Source organism: Panthera tigris, chromosome D1, assembly GCF_018350195.1.
Source record: "Panthera tigris isolate Pti1 chromosome D1, P.tigris_Pti1_mat1.1, whole genome shotgun sequence".
Classification (NCBI taxonomy): Eukaryota; Metazoa; Chordata; class Mammalia; order Carnivora; family Felidae; genus Panthera; species Panthera tigris.
In genome coordinates, this window is record NC_056669.1 from 100543594 (window position 1) to 100563063 (window position 19470).

Sequence of the window (19470 nt, forward strand, 5' to 3'; positions counted from 1 at the left end):
GTATACTTAGCTAAATTAAATTATATCCAACATGGAATGGGAAAAAATGAATAGCCTGGTACAACAGTTTTAACAATCAGAAATTGGTTACTGGAGAGTTTGTATTTCTGAATTTTGTTCAAACATTGCAAGAAATACAATGAAAATTTCACACTTGATGATTACTAACAAAAATGATCTAATTTAAATGAAATAGTTTACAATCAATTTTACCATCTATTAATTTCCTTCCATTTTCTCCATTAAAAAATGAAAGCCACCGAATACATGGCCCCAGGGAATCTCACCCCGGTGACTGAGTTCATTCTCATGGGAGTCTCAGACCGCCCAGAGCTCCAGATTCCACTCTTCTTTGTTTTCCTGGTGATCTATGGGTTGACCGTGGCAGGGAACCTGGGCATCATCACCCTCACCAGTGTTGACTCTCAGCTTCAAACCCCCATGTACTTCTTCCTCAGGCACTTGGCTATCATCAATCTTGGCGATTCTACTGTCATTGCCCCGAAAATGCTGGTTAACTTCTTGGCTTCAAAGAAGACCATATCCTACTATGGATGTGCAGCCCAACTGGGTGGGTTCTTAGTCTTTATTGTGGCTGAGACGTTCATGCTAGCTCTAATGGCCTATGACCGCTACATGGCTATTTGCAACCCCCTGCTCTACGGGGTGGTGGTATCTCCACAGATCTGTCTGCTGCTGGTATCCCTCACATACCTCTACAGTCTAACCACAGCACTGACTGTCACCTCCTGTGTGTTCTCTGTGTCATACTGCTCTTCTAACGTAATCAACCATTTTTACTGTGATAATGTCCCCTTGTTGGCATTGTCCTGTTCCAATACCTATATTCCAGAAACAGTAGTGTTTACCTCTGCAGGGATCAATTTGCTTTTCTCTATGATTATTGTTCTAATATCCTACTTCAACATCGTCCTTGCCATTTTGAGGATACGTTCCTCAGAGGGTCGACAAAAAGCCTTTTCCACCTGTGCCTCCCACATGATGGCTGTCACTGTGTTCTACGGGACCCTTCTCTTCATGTATTTGCAACCAAGGAGCAACCACTCATTGGATACTGATAAAATGGCCTCTATCTTCTACACCCTGGTGATACCCATGCTGAATCCCCTCATTTACAGCCTAAGGAACAAGGATGTGAAGGATACATTGAAGAGATTCCTAAATAAACCATACCAGTCTTTCAAATTCATGTAAATAAGAATTACAATTGTCTCTATTTGAGGGTTTTCATTTTCTCCTGAAAAGCTAATGTCTGCTAAGTGCCAAGGAAGTAATAGTTTAAAACTCCATAAATTTCGATGGGAAAATCGTAACCAATTTCTATTCCAACCTCAAATAACCAACTTTTCCTAATACAAATATGTATTAGTTACCAAAAAAGTACACATATTTAAGTTGTAAACAGTGATTTCAATATAAACACATTTTATAGTGCAACATAAGTTGGCTACTGGGTTTTTTATAATTTCTTTTCAAGACAACTCAAAACTCTATGAGCTACAGACTCCATTATTTGGACTACTCCTCACTGTTTATGTGATCTCAGTAGTGAATAACCTGGGTTTGATCATCCCCACCAAGATAGACTCTAGGCTACAAACACCCATGTACTTCTTCCTCAGACACCTGGCTTTCACTGATCTTGGTTATTCAACAGCTGTGGGACCCAAAATGCTGGTAAATTTTGCTATAGATCAACATACAATCTCCTTTAATGGGTGTGCCACCCAACTCACTTTTTTCAGTATTTTTATCATTAGTGAAATTTTCATTCTGTCGGCAATGGCCTATGACTGCTATGTGGCCATCTGTAACCCTCTGCTCTACACAGCTGTTATGTCACAAAGATTCTGTCAGGTGCTGGTGGCAATACCTTACCTCTATAGTGTCTCTTTGTCTTTGCTGACCATCATGAAAATGTTCCTTTCATCGTTTGGTGTCTGTAATGTCATCAGGCATTTCCACTGTGACAGTCTGCCATTGATAGCTTTGTTCTGCTCAGGCACCCATGAAAGTAGATTGATAATTCTGATCTTTTCTGCTTTTAATCTGGTGTCATCTCTTCTCATAGTCCTTGTGTCTTACATTCTAATCTCTGTTGCCATCTTCAGGATGAACTCTGCAGAAGGCAGGCACAAGGCTTTCTCCACCTGTGGATCCCATCTGGCAGTGATTGCCTTAATCTGTGGCACTCTATTCTTTACATATGTGCAGCTGAAATCTACTCATTCCTTTGATACTGATAATATGGCCTCCTTATTTTACACATTGGTTGTACCCATGCTGAATCTGATGATCTATAGCTTGAGGAACAAAAAGGTGAAAAATGCCCTACAAAGTACTTGGAGAAAGTGTTCAAACATAGGCATACCTCAGAGATATTGCGGATTTGGTTCCAGTCCACCACAATGAAGCAAATTTCACAATAAGCTAAATTAAATGAATTTTTGGTTGTCCAATACATATAAAAGTTATGTTGACACTGTATTATAGTCTGTTAAGTATTTTTAGCATTAGAGGTAATCATACAATGTGTATATTTTAATTAAAAAAACACTGCATTGCTTAAAAATGCTGTCATCTGAGCAGTCAGAGTCATAATATTTAGCTCACAGAGGGTCTTGCCTCCATCTTGATGGCTGCTTAGTGGTCAGGGTGGTGGTTTCCGAAGGTTAGGGTAACTGTGGTATTTTCTGTTTTTTTTATTAAAAAAATGTTAAATGTTTACTTTTGAAAGAGATAGAGACAGAGCACAAGCAGGGAGAGGCAGATTGAGAGGGAAAGAGGGAGACACAGAATCCAAAACAGGCTCCAGGCTCTGAGCTGTCAGCACAGAGCCTGACGCAGGGCTCGAACTCTGAACAGAAAGATCATGACTTGAGCTGAGGTTGGACGCCCAACCAACTAAGCTACCTAGGTGCCCAACTGTGGTAATTTCTTAAAATGAATCAACGATGAAGTTTGTTGCATTTATTAACTCTTCCTTTCATGAATAATTTCTCTATAGCATGTGATGCTGTTTGATAGAACTTACCCACAGTGGAACTTCTTTTCAAAATGGAGTCAATCTTCTCGAACCCCGCTGCTGCTCTATCACCCATGTATATGTATTATTCTAAATCCACTGTTGCCAGTTCAACAACCTCACAACATCTTCACCAGGAGTAGATTCCATGTGAAGAAGTCACTTTCTTGGATCATGCATAAGAAGCAATTCTTCATCCATTAAAGTTTTATCATGATATTTAAGCCATTCATTCACATCTTTAGGCTCCACTTCTGATTCTAGTTCTCTTGCTGTTTCTACCACATCTGAAATTACTTCTTCCACTGAGGAATTGAGCTTCCAATTTGTTTAAAACATACACAGACCCATACACACACACACACACGTAACAAATATATGATGCTAAGTATAATCAAGTGAAGCAGAATAGAAGAAGTATGCCTGTGTTTTATTTAAAATTCACAGTAAAATATGCTAACAATAAATGATGTATTATCCAATGTATACTATAACTAACATTCTGTAACCTGTACTATCGCTTGAAGGGATGGGCAGTTTTCTGTTAAATTATGATTTGTGAACATGTGCATGCTTAACAAAGTATAAATAAAAGCACGGTTATTTTTAAGTTGCGTAATTGTGTACAATACGAATTCAAAAGAACTTCAAGGTGAAACATTAAAAATAACAACAAAATTTTGCAAGGTTGGTATATATAAGGCCTCCATATAAGAGATCAGTTTTTTTGCTAGAAACTAGCAAAAGACTTGTAAAAATGAAATTTTATACTATTAATTACACCTGAAAAGAAAATCTGTATCCAAGGAAAAATCTATAAACAATTTGCGTGATTTGTTGTCAGAAACTACAAAGACATTACTGAGTTATTAAAGAAAACATAGATGTCAGAGTATGTCATGTCCTTTGGTTGGAAGAAGTAAATGCTGTGATGAGATCAGTTCTCCCTAAATTATCCTATAGATGTAACACAGTAACAATCCAATCCCAGTCGGTATTTAAATATTTAAGTTAATATCAAAATGTATATGGAAATGCAAAAGCTTTAATAACCAGGGTAATACCCAAGAAGAAGAATTTAATGATGGGTATAAATTCCTTTAACAAAACTAGACTATTTTTTAATGTTTATTTATTTGTTTTGAAAGAGAGAGATAGGGAGAGGGGCAGAGATAGAGAGGATCCCAAGCAGGCTCCCTGCTGTTAGTGCAGAGGTGGACACAGGGCTTCTTCTCACCAGCAGAACCATGAGATTATGATCTGAGCTGAAATAAGGAGTCAGCTGTTTAACAGACTGAGCCACCCAGGTGCCCCAAAACCACAACATTTCTTGAACAAAAGGAAAATATCTCCATGAGTTGGAATAAGCAAAGAAAGCCAGGGAGGTGAACAATGAATAGACATAATATCAGGTGAAAGACACTAGGCTCTCCCAAAATCACACTGGCATATGCAAATATAAATGAGATTGAACTGTACTCATTTGGCACTTTATATAAGTGACTCATTTTGGTTTAGAATGTTTGATACAGTTGAGGAGTACTGCATGTAGGCAAGAATGCAAGGCTGATTTCACACGTGAAAACCCATTACTTAAATCCATAAATCAACATTCTTATAAGTTAAAAGAAAACAAATAGGTTTCTGATAAAATTCAACAGCAACTTGTAATAAACTGACAAGCTGAGTAGAATAGAAGAAATCAGTGTTATAAATGATATCTATAAAAATCTTACATATGGGGGAATAAATAGATTGAACACAGAGGTATTGAAGTTAGTGAAAATACTTGTACAGTATTATAATCATGGACACATATTACTGCATTTAAAAACATACAGAAAACTTGTAAAACGGAAACATTGAACACTTACCTTCTGAAATTGACCCTAAGACTTAGAGACCCAGACTCATCATGTATATTCAATATATATTAGACATTGTAGCTGGTTCACCATAATAGGAAATAAAAAGTATAAAGATAGGAAACCACATACTGTCATTAAAAAAATTTGGGGGTAAATGTTATGATTAACTACATAGAAAAAAATCTATAAATAATTTATTAAAAAATAATAAGTGAATTTAGTAAATTTGCTGGATACAAAACAAATTTAGAAAAATCAACTTTATTTCTACATCCCACCCATAACAGTTAGAAAATAAAATTTAAGGAGCGGTAACGTTTATAAAACAAATAAAATAAATCCCTAATTTATTAAAATCTAATACAAATATATGAGTCGTCATTAATAATATGTATAAAAATTTAACTTGGAAGAATCAATGAAAATTTGAACCAAATATGTCCATGGAATAGAAGATTTACTATTGTAACAATGTCCAATATCTTTAGATTGATCTATAGTTTCAATATAATTCCAGCATACCTTATTTTCCTCCTCCTTCTTTCCCTTCCTGATTTCTTCCTTCTTCTGTAGAATTCTGCAACGATACAATTTTTTAAACCATTTATTCTTTTACTTTAGCCTGCCATCCTCAGTTTATTCTGATATTTTTAATTAGTAGTTTATTAGGGATATGTATATATATTTTTATTTCATTATACTTATGCTTGTGCATGTTATAGGCTATTCTCATAGTATGTAGTTCTTTGTGGCCTTAATGTGAAGAAAAACTTAAAATATCATTCCAGAATCTATAAACCTGTATCTATATATACATCTATCTATAAGCTTGTCTGCGTCATTTACCTTGACAGTAGTCTGTTGAATAATATAGTAAGCATAAGACACATTTTTTTCTTTAAAAGAATTTATCCCTTTATCCAAAGGGAATTTTTATAAAATTTTATTATATAAAACCAATTCCAGTAACCTCACTTTCTCCCAGTTTCTCCTCATATTTTTCCTAGATTCCTACAATCAATATATGTCTGATGTGTTACAAATAACTTGGTGTATGTCAGTTGTAACGAAAATGCACGTGGGGGGAGGAAATGTTTTGGTTTTAGGTAAATTTTTATTACATATTGTATGTAAAGTAGAAACAACTTATCCAAAAGAACAGCACAGTGATGGTCCAATCTTAGTCATGGAGTTGGGATGTGACAGGGTGAGGGGACTGGGGACAATTAGCTGAATAACATACTACTTGACTTGATAACAAACTATTCATCATCATAACCCTGAAAAGAAGCTGCACAAAAAGAATTTATATGTGCATATTTAGAGATAATCTGTTTCAGACAACATACTATCGCCTCTGAAAAAAAACACGTGAAAAACCCCACTATGTATATGATATTTGAAAGCTATTTCCAGGTACCATAAACACATTGAACCAATTCTCACTTCATTTGTCTTTCCCAGCAGTCTTGCAGAAAAAAATGATTTTGCTAATATGGAAACAGGGAGTAAGATAATTTATATCATTTGCTCAAAGTATTCCTTTGCATAGACCACCATTTTAAGTATAGCAGAGACCCCATCTACTTATGTATATTTCTTGGGATAATTCTCTAAATAAAGTCAAATAATCTCTACTATGATTTGTTAAAGTTTCCTGCTTACATACTTCTGTCATATGTCAGCCAAGTGTATTAATTGTTTCATCCTGTACCACGTGTAGGCATAAGGGGTCTTACAGAACTATGCTTTACAACAGTGGTTTTAGATGTTTCCACAGATCATTGGCACTGAGGTTTTAAATTTTTTGTACATAACTAATATATTATATCATGTGAATGTAATTTGGTAAATGTAATTATGTAATCACCATTGTACAAACAACAAACAGAAAAATTTGATAACCACCTATACATCTATGGTTTTTACCATTTTTTAAAATGTTTGATGCCTTTATCTATCTATCTATCTATCCACTTAATCATCTATCTACCTATCATCTATCCATCTATCTATCTGTCTATGCAGTTTTGCAGCCTTGGCCCCCCTGGCATTTTGAGTTGTTTAATTCTTTGTCAGGTAGGAGACAGCCCTAATATAGTAGGATTATTAGCAGCATCACAGGACGCTGCCCATAATATGCCAGTAGCATTCCTCCTCAAGTTATGACAACCAAAATACCTCAAAACAGTGTCAACTGTTCTTTGGAAGACAAATATCCCAGTGTAATACTGCTGAAACACTGATCTATCTCTATCTCTGGCCCAATCTTCCATTCTTCCTTACTTTCTTCCTCTCTCTCTCTCTCTCTCTCTCTCTCTCTCTGTGTGTGTCTTTATAACAATATAAATTATTATATATGTTTTGTAGGGGGTTGGGGGTTTATTTTTAAATATCCTGAATTTGAAATTTGGATTTATCTTATTTATATTAGTTTTCTATGCTACAACACTAACACATGGATGATATAACAAGGAAGCTGTTTATTATGCAGATTATCTATCCGGAATAGGTTTTCCGATAAACCTAGATTAAAAAAACATTGGGGTGCCTGGGTGGCTCAGTCGGTTAAATGTCCGACTCTCGATTTTGGCTCAGGTCACGATCTCCCCGACTGCGAGTTCGAGCCCCAGGTCGGGCTCTGTGCTGACAGCTCAGAGCCTGGAGCCTGCTTAGGATTCTGTGTCTCCCTCTCTCTCTGCATCTCCCCCACTCAAATTTTGTTTCTCTCTGTCTCTCAAAATTAATAAGTAATAAAAACATTTTAAAAAACACAAACAGTGCTGAACAAATTCATTCTCATGGGAATCACAAACCATCCTGAGCCGCAGCCTCCATTGTTTGGGCTCTTCCTCATCTACCCAGTCTCAGTGATGGGCAATCGGGTATGATCATCCTCACAAAGATGGACTCTAGGCTGTAAACACTCATGTACTTCTTCCTCAAACACTTGGGTCTCACTGATCTGAGTTATTCAACAATTTTAGGACCAAAAGTGTTAATAAGTTTTATCATGGAAGCAAACACAATCTCTGATTATTTGTGCACCACACCGGTAGCTTTCTACATTATCCTCATTGTTAGTGAAATTTTCATTCTATTGGCTACGCCCTATGGTAGCTACATGGCCATGTGGCCATCTGTAACCTTCTGCCCTATCCAGTCTTCATGTCACAAAGGGTGTGTCAGGTCCTGGTGGCCATCCCCTATCTCTACAGCACATTTGTTTCTCTTCTATTTACTATAAACATTTTTAGTTTATCCTTTTGCGACTATAGTATCATCAATCATTTCTACTGTGACAGTCCTTTCTTCTTATCTTTCCTCTGCTCAAATAGGCATGATTGAGTTGATTTTGATTTTGTCGGGTCTTATTTATTTTTATTTTTTTAAATGTTTACTTAATTATTTTCAGAGAAAGAGCAAGCAAGGGAGGGGCGGAGAGAGGGAGAGAGAGAATCCCAAGCAGGCTCTGTGTGAACAACCTGATGCAGGGCTTGATCCCATGAACTGTGAGATCATGACGGCGAGATACCTTGGACCGGGAAATCAAGAGTTGATGCCTAAGCGACTGAGCCACCCCGGCACCTTGATTTTCTCCGTTTTTAATTTGATTTTAGTCCTTTTGATAGTTCTCGCATCTTACCTGTTGAGTCTGCTAGACATGGTCAGGACAGACTCAGCAGAGGGCAGGCACAAGACTTTTTGCACCTGTGGGTCCCACCTGACAGTGGGCACAGAGTCTTATGAGACTTTAATATTTATGTATGTGGAACCTAAGCCCAGTCATTCCTTTGACACTGATAAAGTGGCTCATATATTTTACACCTTCATTATCCCCATGCTGAATCCCTTGATCTATAGCTTGAGGAACAAAGATGTAAACTATGCAGGACAAAGGATGTGGAAAAAAACTATGCATACCTTCCCTTAATTTATTGCACTGTGTGGTTCCTATGAATAAGATTATAAACATTAAACATTGTTTTGTGTTCCTTCAGAGGGAAAAGCAAGGATAAATGAGTCAACGTATATTTAGAGATTGACCTCTATGTATAAGTCATACTTCTAAGTGCATTTGCAGAAAAAGACATTCAGTATACAATATAAATTAAATACCTTCGAAATTCTAGTGTTTTGTTAATAAGTACATAAGTATATAGTTAAACAATAACAAGCTACGTATGAATGACAAAGTGCAGATAAAATTTACCTGTGGCAAAGCAGATAATGTGATATGATCAGGGCCAAGATTAATAGAAAAATGAAGGGGTATCAAAGAAGATTCAATTTTATAAGAAAAGGCATTTTTGTGATAAAAGTAAATAAAATGACTGTGACTATGTAAAGTCAATTGTATTCCTATTTAATATTTATTATGAACAGCAAATATGTTTTAATTTAGGAAAACTCATAGTTACATTGCTAATATTTTCAGAGCATTTAAAATTACTCCCCAGAATTAATTAATTTTGTTCAAGTTAGGTAATTTGCAAACACAACTAATGTGACTGCACCAAATTTAAAATGGTATAAAAGATGTCATAAAGAAATTGAAAAGGTATTATTTTATTTCATGTAATAGACAAAATTTATTATCAGTAATACATACAAATTAAATTACACATGTATGTACCAATCACAACGAGGGAAACATCTTGAATTCACTTACGTAAATTGTAAAACCACATAACTGGCGATACTATGTATAATTTATGTATTCAAAACTATAACAGAAAATACATTCTTTATTTTGCAAAAGACAATATGGATGAATCTTGAAGACATTATACTAAGTGAAATAAGCTAGTCACAGTACTGCATGAGTCCATCTATGTGAGGTATAGAAATAATTAAATACATAGAATCAGAGAGTGGAATGGTGGCCATCAGGGACTGGAGGAAGGGAGAAATAGTTGATAAGCAACAGGTATCAAGTTTCAGTTATGCAAGATGATTAAGTTCTAGAGATTTGTTATAAAACATTGCGCCTATGATCACCATGACTGTGTTGTGCACTTAAATATTGGTCAAGAGTGTAGAGCTCCCATGAAGTTTTAAGTTTTCTGATCACGATAACATATAAATAAAAAGATTTGGAAAAAAGAGAAAAAGGTTGTGTATAGTCACTAACTTTGTCTGTAGATGGGGCAGAGGGAATGTGAATGGGGATAATGGATTAGTGCATATTCAGCTTATATGTAATTAATTACATATAATTCAGCTTATATGTAATAAATTAAATATGTAAATTACCTTAAAATAATGAATCATAGAAACACATGCGTGGCTCAGGGTTAAGCGTCTCTGACTTTTGATTTTGGCTCAGGTCACGATTTCCTGGTTTGTGGGATTAAGCCCGGTGCCAGGCTCTGCGCTGGCTGTAGGAGTCTACCTGGGATTCTCTCTCTCCCTCTTTCTCTGCCCCTCTCCTGCTTATGCTCTCTCTCTCTCAAAATAAATAAACTTAATAAAGTAAATAATGAATCGTGTATGAGAAAACTATTCTTTAAGGTGAGGGATAGAAGTATGGTGTCTGTACTATAATTTCCTGAACATATATAGGTATGTGTATGTATATGTAGATGTGTGCAATGTTTCTTATAAATATGTTGAAAGGTGAAATGTTGTGATTCAGAATGGTCCTGTCTTATCCTAGAACTTTATTTGCTTGACCAAAGTAAGTTTATATATGGTACTCACAACTTAGGAAAGGGACAACACCTCCTATGCAACAAACATTTTAAATAAGAGATCAAAGTGTAATATAAAGCATCAATAACAATGAAAAATGCAAAAGTAACTATTTTTTTTTTAATTTTACAACGTTGTGGGAATGCTAATTAGATGGGGGGGGGGTTGGCAGAGCTGATGAGGGAGTGAAAGTACGGTTAACTGAGCGGGGTACCGACTCTCTGGGGTCACATGACAGACAATCGGCAAATGTCATCGGAGAGGAAGCAACAACACAACCCTCTTGTGGGTACTTGGACTCTGGAAAAAACCTCAAGGGTTTAAATTCATTGTCATGAGTAACTTGAGATTTGTAAAAATCTTTATTTCCTCTTTATGGTCTGCAAGTTGTCTGTTACTTCAGTGGTTCTGGAGCCTAGAATGGGCCAAGATGAAGAAACAGTGTATCCTGACAGAAGTAGTGAATATCTTAGAGAATGATATGCAAGTTGTCACTGTTTCTTCACCAAAGTGAAAATCATCTTAAAGATAGAGTATAAGCACTTAAAAATCCTTCCTATTTTATTTCAGAATTCTAAGATGGTTATTATATTCACTCATTCACTTTTTATCATTTATCAGTCAGTAGTCAGTAAAAATCTTTTGAACACCTACTCTTTCCTGGGCACTATTTTAGAAGCTATTAATACAAAGGCATTTAGATGTACTATTTTCATTTGTAAAGCATACAGACTAGAAAGCCCCATACAAACAGGAAAGTAAAAATGTTATCAATATTTACTTATAACATTTTAAATGCTTGATAAGAGATCACAAGGTTTTCTGAAAAATGCAATTTCCATCGAATAATTTTAATAAAACACCGGCAACAGGATCAGGTATATGATGGGTGCTTTCTGAATTTCAATAGAACAATTCATATTTAGTCTTCTTAGAGTGATGCGCATTTCGAACGCATGCTGTATATCGTCTGATTTTTATGGCAAATATATCAGGCTTGTTCCTCGCCCCCGAATGGAAGCTTTGCATTCAGTTTTGTCCCCAGTGTTCAGAGTACAATGGAGCATTGGGGCCAGAATCCTGGGCTTTCCAACTGTTGGATTTGCTTCACCCCAGGAGCAGCAGCCACACCGCCCAACCAATACGAGGGACGAATCAAAACAAACACACACACAAAGGGTGGACTCAATGCACGTGATGGTTACTCAGTATGATCGCCTGCCTGTGTCCCTAGGCTAACCCCACATCTTCACCCTGGGGTGCAGTTGTTGTGTGGAGACTTGAGTAATTGGTCTTCCCGTCCCCGGGGAATCAGAACTTTCCCTGGGAATTCCTGGGTGCACGTGTGGGAACTGGAGCCATAAACCAGCTTAGTTCAGTGTGCGGGTCTACAGGGACTTCAGACACTTGTAACACTCTTCAAAAGACCTCCTGCGGAACCTTAGAAGTGGGTCTCAGCAGACCTCTGTGCACAGGTAGGTTCAACCCAACAATTTACGAAGCGCTCATTCTGGGTGTGACGACCGAAGTACTTGGGGAGGTTTACCAATTCAAATCAGACTCAGGACTGAAATGTCTGCTCTATTCTCTTCCCCTGAGGACTCAAATCTCTGCCCCCTGATGGCCAGGTGGAAGGGACAGGGAAACGACTCAAACAAAGGTGTCCAGGCCCCCTACTGATAAATTCAAAAGTGTGAGCACTTCTACAGAATAACCAATAGACATTGCAAGGAGTCCATTTCAACTTAGGATGAGGAGGCATTCTTTCTGCCTCAGAGCTGGCAGAAGAGATGTTTTAGAAGGCATTTACACCAGATAGGAAGCTTCCTAAGTGTCTTTGAAATGTAAGATTTCTTCTCCAAGAAAGACCTACTAGATTGCCTAACATAAAACAAAACAAAAACAAACAAACAAACAAAAAACCTAGTTTCTCCTCTCCCTGTTTTCCCACATTGCCCAGGGTGATAAACCATGTGATGGAAAGACGTGGACCCAACAGTCTGTACGTTGCTGGTGGACGCTGAGAATTCAGCAGAAGATACAGTTTGCCCTTAACATAGCCCATGTGTAAGTCACTTTCAGACAAATTGGGGAAGAATGGACTGTGCTCTTGAAATCATTTCGGAAGCTATTTAAAAACTAATATGCAATGTTATTTCTCAGCCACATTGTACCATCAAATGATTAACATTAAGTATATTTTCAAAGGGTTTTTTTTGTTTGTTTTTTTTACTGAGAATTCAATATTTTGGTAGAGCTATAAAATATTTCTTTTCAGAAACACACTTGAGAAACACGGCATGTACAAGTCAAAATATCTTTTATTTTGAGATATACTTACCAAAATAAAAACACAACTTGCCATTAGTAATACTTCATTAAAAATGAATTCAAAAGAGCTAAGAGTATATGCAAATATGTTAGTTTCAAAAGATAATCGCATGAATTCATTGTAACCAGTCCACAATTACTGTTGTTGGTGCTTTTTTTTTGTTAAATTAAGAATACACTTATTGAATATATGATAACCCAGAGTGAAACATGCACTGAGTTGTTTTTGTTCAGGAAATGCTTTGCCTAAAGTGAGTGTTGCCACAGTGATTTTCATCATAAACTTACCTGTGCATTTCTTTTCAGACGCAGTGGTAGGACAAGAGACATGGGATGTTTAGTGCAACACAGTTGTATAAGCTCATCAAACATATATTTGATTTATGGAATGAAGTATCTTTTTTTTTGTTAAAGATCTTATTTTTATGTAATCTCTATACCCAGCATGAGGTAGAATTCACAACCCTGACATCAAGGGTCCCATGCTCTACTGACTGAGCAAGCCTGGTGTCCCTAAAGTATCTTTGACTAAACAAACACACACCACACTTTTAATAGAGAAGCAAGTTGTGAGAGAACCCAAGTTGTGAAACAACACAACTGATTTGTTTGTTAAATGTGTAGCTAGATATCACGTGCCCCAGTTGCTTGGATATGCAAAATTGCAATTCACTTGCTATTCCTATTTCTTTTAAGTTTATTTGTATTTCTTTGGAGAGAGAAATGGAGAGTCAGCGGGGGAGGGGCAGAGAGCGAGGGAGACAGAATCCCAAGCAGTCTCCCTGCTGTCAGCACCAAGCCCAAGCGGGTCTCGAACTCACTAAACATGAGATCTTGACCTGAGCCAAAACCAAGAGTTGGACACTTAACCGACTGAGCTACTGAGGCATCCTTTGCTATTCCTATTTTAACTAAAAAACTCCTCAGTGAGGTAGAATGGATTACAGGGACACAAGCAGGAAATCACATTGGAAAATCATTCAAAATACGCTAATAACAATAACTGCTGGTACTATTTTTTTTTTGCCTTCATTGTTATCAGGCTCTGTACTAACTTGCATACGTGTATTACCTCATGACATTCACACAACACAGGTATGAATACTTGGCAAAAACCACACAGCTAGAAATTGGTGGACTAACATCCAACCAATCAACCAAACAAACACGTAAAACAAAACCACAAAACCAAAGCGTTAATCAGTACTCAACACAGTCTCTTTGCGTGACTTAAGCTCATTGAGCCTCAACCGTCTCATCGGACATGGAAATAATTTCATCCATCTCCTAGGACACTCCTGCTGAATAACGAGATTATTATTTTGAAATGGCTAGCATAGCTCTGGGCCCATAGTACACTACATACTGAATAATGTTAGCATGCTTCTCCAATCATTTCTCTGTACAAGTAAAACAAAGTTATCAAACTTGAGCAAACCAAGCCTACAAATGATACTTTTTCCAAACATCAAAACAGGCTTTGTACAATGTAAAAGAAAGAGGTATGACCTAGAAAACAAGAAAGGGCTGCCAGAAGACAATAATACAGAAGTGTCATCGCAGGTAGAGGTCGGAGTGATACAAAGGACTAGTTTATTTGGCAGAAGAAAGGAAATGTGATTAAACTTAAAAAATTCAGTTTTTGAATGACACGAAGAAAGAACACCACTGAGGTGTAGTCTGTTGGTGGACAGCTGAAGCAGTGTGGTTAGATAGAAACTGATAAGGAAAAACCAACACAGTCAAAATATTTCCTGCAGAAATATTGAAATCCCAAAGATGATGACACATTACGAGCTGAAGAGAAAGCCAGTGGCAGGTAAGGAAAAAATAACTGTAAATCACTCTGGGTCATCAACTTCTTATAGGCAGTTATCTTTTATCATTGGAAACATACACATATACAGAGGCATATGCGTGTATATGTAAATATATATTTATGCAATGTTATAATTAATATTTTTAAATATGCCTATGAATATTAAGACATGTAATATAGTACATTAATGTACATTCATCTAATATAAATTATATACAACACAGAACTGAAAAATTAATAGCTTGGTACAACAGTTCTAACAACTTGAAATTAGTCTTTAGAGAGTTTAAATATCTGAATTTTGTTAAAACATTAGGAGAAATAAAATTAAACTCTGACACCTTTCACTGTAAACAAAAAAGAAATTCAACTTAAATGAAACAGTTTACAATCTAGCATGTACCAGAAAACCTGATTTTACCATCTATTAATCTCCTTCCATTTTCTCCTTTAGAAGATGAAAGCCACCGAATACATGGCCCCAGAGAATCTCACCCCGGTGACTGAGTTCATTCTCATGGGAGTCTCAGACCGCCCAGAGCTCCAGATTCCACTCTTCTTTGTTTTCCTGGTGATCTATGGGCTGACCGTGGCAGGGAACCTGGGCATCATCACCCTCACCAGTGTTGACTCTCAGCTTCGAACCCCCATGTACTTCTTCCTCAGGCACTTGGCTATCATCAATCTTGGCGATTCTACTGTCATTGCCCCGAAAATGCTGGTTAACTTCTTGGCTTCAAAAAAGACCATATCCTACTATGGATGTGCAGCCCAACTGGGTGGGTTCTTAGTCTTTATTGTGGCTGAGATTTTCATGTTAGCTGTAATGGCCTATGACCGTTATGTGGCTATTTGCAATCCTCTGCTCTACATGGTTGTGGTATCTCCACAGATCTGTCTGCTGCTGGTATCCCTCACATACCTCTACAGTCTGACCACAGCACTGACTGTCACCTCCTGTGTGTTCTCTGTATCATACTGCTCTTCTAATGTAATCAACCATTTTTACTGTGATAATGTCCCCTTGTTGGCATTGTCCTGTTCCAATACCCATATTCCAGAAACAGTAGTGTTTACTTCTGCAGGGATCAATTTGTTTTTCTCTATGATTATTGTTCTAATATCCTACTTCAACATCATCTTTGCCATTTTGAGGATACGTTCCTCAGAGGGTCGACAAAAAGCCTTTTCCACCTGTGCCTCCCACATGATGGCTGTCACTGTGTTCTATGGGACCCTTCTCTTCATGTATTTGCAACCAAGGAGCAACCACTCATTGGATACTGATAAAATGGCCTCTGTCTTCTACACCCTGGTGATACCCATGCTGAATCCCCTCATTTACAGCCTAAGGAACAAGGATGTGAAGGATGCATTGAAGAGTTTCCTAAATAAGGCATGTCAGTCTTTCAAATTCATGTAAATTTAAAATTACAGGTGTCTTCTTTTAAGGGTTTTTATTTGCTCCTGAAAAGCTAATCTCTGCTAAGTGCAGAGGCAATAAATAGTTAAAAATCCCATGGTTTTCCATGGGACAATCTTAAGCTTTTCTATTCCCAACCTCAAATACTGAGCTTTCCCTAATACAAAGATGTGTTAGTTAACACAAAAAAGTACACGTATTTAAGTAGTAAACAGTGATTTCAATATAAACACATTTTACAGTGTAACATAAGTTGGCTACTGGGTTTTTGTAATTTCTAATCAAAGAAGAGAAATTCTGGGAGCTGGAGAAGATGTGTGAGAACCATTTCTTAGAATATGGTAAAGAGCCGGGTCCTCTTCGTTGCTATATGTATGCTTTGTTCAACAATTAAAGTTTTATTTTTACTTTTTGCAGTATTTTGTCTTTCCACTTCTGAAAATTTTTGAATCCATTTGTATCTTGCACTTATGTAAATTTATATCACAGGAAAAAAACCTTTAGGATAAAATAAAAACTAAACAAAAAAATGCTTAGATATATGTGGAAATAGGACATGTGGCAAAACAAAAGAAAATGTATGAAAGGCGATTCCATTTTTTTATCCCTCTCATTTGGTGCATGTACATGAAACAAAATGTTGGTATTTATCTTGGTATGATATAAAATTAATAAAATTAAGTTTCTGCATGTCATATTCTCTTAGCAAACACTTGTGTAGAATTACTCATCAGTGTTACAAAATCATAACAACATAGCATTTCTTTGAGGATTATTGTTTAGTGTTTGGGGGTAAAACGTTAGTAGACCACCAAAAAAAAAAAAAAAAAGAAAAAAAGAAAAAGTCACTGTCTTATTTTTTTTAAATTTTTTTTTATTTTTAAGGTTTATTTATTTTTGAGAGAGAGAGACAGAAAGACAGAGTGTGAGCTGGGGAGGGACAGAAAGAGAGAGGGGGGAAACACAAAATCTGAAGCAGCATCCAGGCTCTGAGCTGTCAGCACAGAGCCCCATGAGGGGCTCAAACTCACAAACCGTGAGATCATGACCTGAGCTGAAGTCGGACACTTAACCAACTGAGCCATCCAGGCCCTCCCAAAAAATCATTGGCCTTAAGTGACACCAAGCCTCAAGGGCACCATGGCCAATAAAGAAAAATAATAACAAATAAATAAATAAATAAATACACGTTAATAGTCATTCTGTGCCCTATCTCTGCCTTTGCATGCAAAATCTGCTAACAATGTCCTGAGGAAGCAGGGGCGTGGGTTGTGAGGTAAGGCAATGCCTGGAAATAAAGTAGATTGATGACATTTTCAAAGAAGTCAGACATAAGCCAAATACAGGAACTGTGACACTCAGTTTCATAGGCTAATTCCTTACTTTTATTTTAAGTAAGAATAGCTAGCTGAAAACAGAAAAGTCACACCGGTTGGTAGATATTCCTAGTCTTTACAGACAAAATTGGCAAGAGCTTGATCGCATTAGGCTTTCAGACTTTAGGCTTTCTTCTTTATAAATATATAAAACTATATAATATACAGAATTGATTTTGTGTGTTTCTGTGCATGTGTGTATATGCGTGTGTGTTTTCCTATGGCCGGATTTGCTGCACCAAGCTACGTACGTACAATGCAACAGTAACTTTCCCAGCAGAAAGCCATTCTCTTTGAGTCTAGTTAAGTGAACAGAATTGGAACAGAAGGGCTAACCTCACACTTGCACTTCTACCAATCCTATGCATTTTATTGAGAAATCAAAGTCAAGAATGAAAACTGTAGCGTTTTCTACCCTTTGACTTGGTTTACATACATTTATTTTCTAAAAATAATTGTGCTGTCAGTGGTATTAGTTTCCCAGTGCTACAGTGACAAACCACCACTGACTCCCTGGCTTGAAACAACACATTCATGCATACACAGGCACTCACATATCACTTGGACGCATTTATCAGGAATGGTGAGCCAACATAATCAACCAACCAGGCAGGCACATCAGCCCAGCACCGGTTTTTCACGGAGTAAGATCGGGAAAATAATTTATGTCAGCTTTGATCTCTAGTCGATCAAGGCTCACTCTGTGAGATGTTAAGTCACCTGTGCTTCCAGCCTCTCCCTACCTAACTGCTCTGGAGTCTCCATGGCCCCTGTGTCCAGAGACAATAAAATCCCCCTAGCGGTGAGGGGGGAGAGAAGATGCAAGACAGTCATAAGACAAGGTCTGACCACCTGTAAAATTAGGACAGACTTCAAATGACACCACAGGGCCCCGCATTCTGCAGCTGCCGCAGAGGCAGTCGACTGACCTGACGCCATAGGTAGGGATGCTCTAGGCAGAGAGCATCCCAAGTGCGTAAATCTTGGGTGGCCCACCCTGAATCTTCTCAAGACCATGAAAATAAGAAAAACCATCAAACTCTCCCAAATTCAGCAGAGCAGGTGCCATTTCAGAGATTCAAACCCAAAAACTTCCTGAAGGACGATTTTCACAGCAGCTCATTTTCTTTTGAAGTACGCGGATCACACACTTTGATGTTTTACTTATGTCCCGAGACATAGGTCTAGTGATAAATATTTTCTACTGTATCAAAAATCTAAGATGATTCTGAAATTTTTTTTTAATTCAAAAGTTAAATTGAGGAATTCTAAGTCTTCTCGTGGGGAATTCTTGTCACTTACATCCTAGATAATTTTGGTTCGAGCTGCTAATACCATCTCCCCGGAAGTGCATAAACCTTCATCGAATGTCTACATAAACATACTTCTGTAAACAACAGCCATCACCCAGGTTGGAGAAATTTTGTTGACAAAACATCTTGGAACACAAACTTACCTCGTCTCACAAAATGTACATGATTTGGGGTTACCTAAAATGTAAATATTACCAAAAACCTACTTCTTAAAAACATCGAGCCACATAACCAATGTGAGCTATAGTTGACAGAAGAGGTAAGTAATGATTTTAGAAAACACTAATATTAATATTTTAAAGAACTGAAAGATTATTGAATGATAATGATTAGTTTTTATTTTTTATATTTTTTTAATGCTTGTTTATTTTTGTGTGTGAGAGCGAGAGAGAGAGACAGGGTGTGAGCAGGGGGAGGAGCAGAGAGAGAGAAACACAGAATCTGAAGCAGGATCCAGGCTCTGAGCTGTCAGCACAGAGCCCAACGTGGGGCTCAAACTCACAAACCACAAGGTCATGACCTGAGCCAAAGCTGGACGCTTAACCAGCTGAGCTACCACCTAGGCACCCCGAATGATAATGATTATTAATGTCAACATCG

The 19470-nt window shown here is 37.2% G+C and overlaps 3 protein-coding genes and 1 pseudogene across 3 annotated transcripts; all 4 read left to right on the forward strand.

Annotated features, from left to right (window-relative positions):
- Positions 1 to 267: 267 nt before the first annotated feature.
- On the forward strand, positions 268 to 1215 carry LOC102955724 (olfactory receptor 8J2-like). Its single transcript, XM_007088815.2, has one exon. It carries the CDS (start codon positions 268 to 270, stop codon positions 1213 to 1215), a length of 948 nt encoding a protein of 315 aa, XP_007088877.2.
- A 54-nt stretch (positions 1216 to 1269) lies between these two features.
- On the forward strand, positions 1270 to 2433 carry LOC102956014 (olfactory receptor 8K3-like). The gene is made up of 2 exons (XM_007088816.2): positions 1270 to 1330; positions 1499 to 2433. Exons 1-2 carry the CDS (start codon positions 1270 to 1272, stop codon positions 2431 to 2433), a joined length of 996 nt encoding a protein of 331 aa, XP_007088878.2.
- Positions 2434 to 5986: 3553 nt separating this feature from the next.
- On the forward strand, positions 5987 to 8848 carry LOC102956302 (annotated as a pseudogene).
- A 6385-nt stretch (positions 8849 to 15233) lies between these two features.
- LOC102956578 (olfactory receptor 8J2-like) lies at positions 15234 to 16181 on the forward strand. Its single transcript, XM_007088817.2, has one exon. The coding sequence runs from the start codon at positions 15234 to 15236 to the stop codon at positions 16179 to 16181; it is 948 nt and encodes a 315-aa protein (XP_007088879.2).
- The last annotated feature ends 3289 nt before the right edge of the window (positions 16182 to 19470 follow it).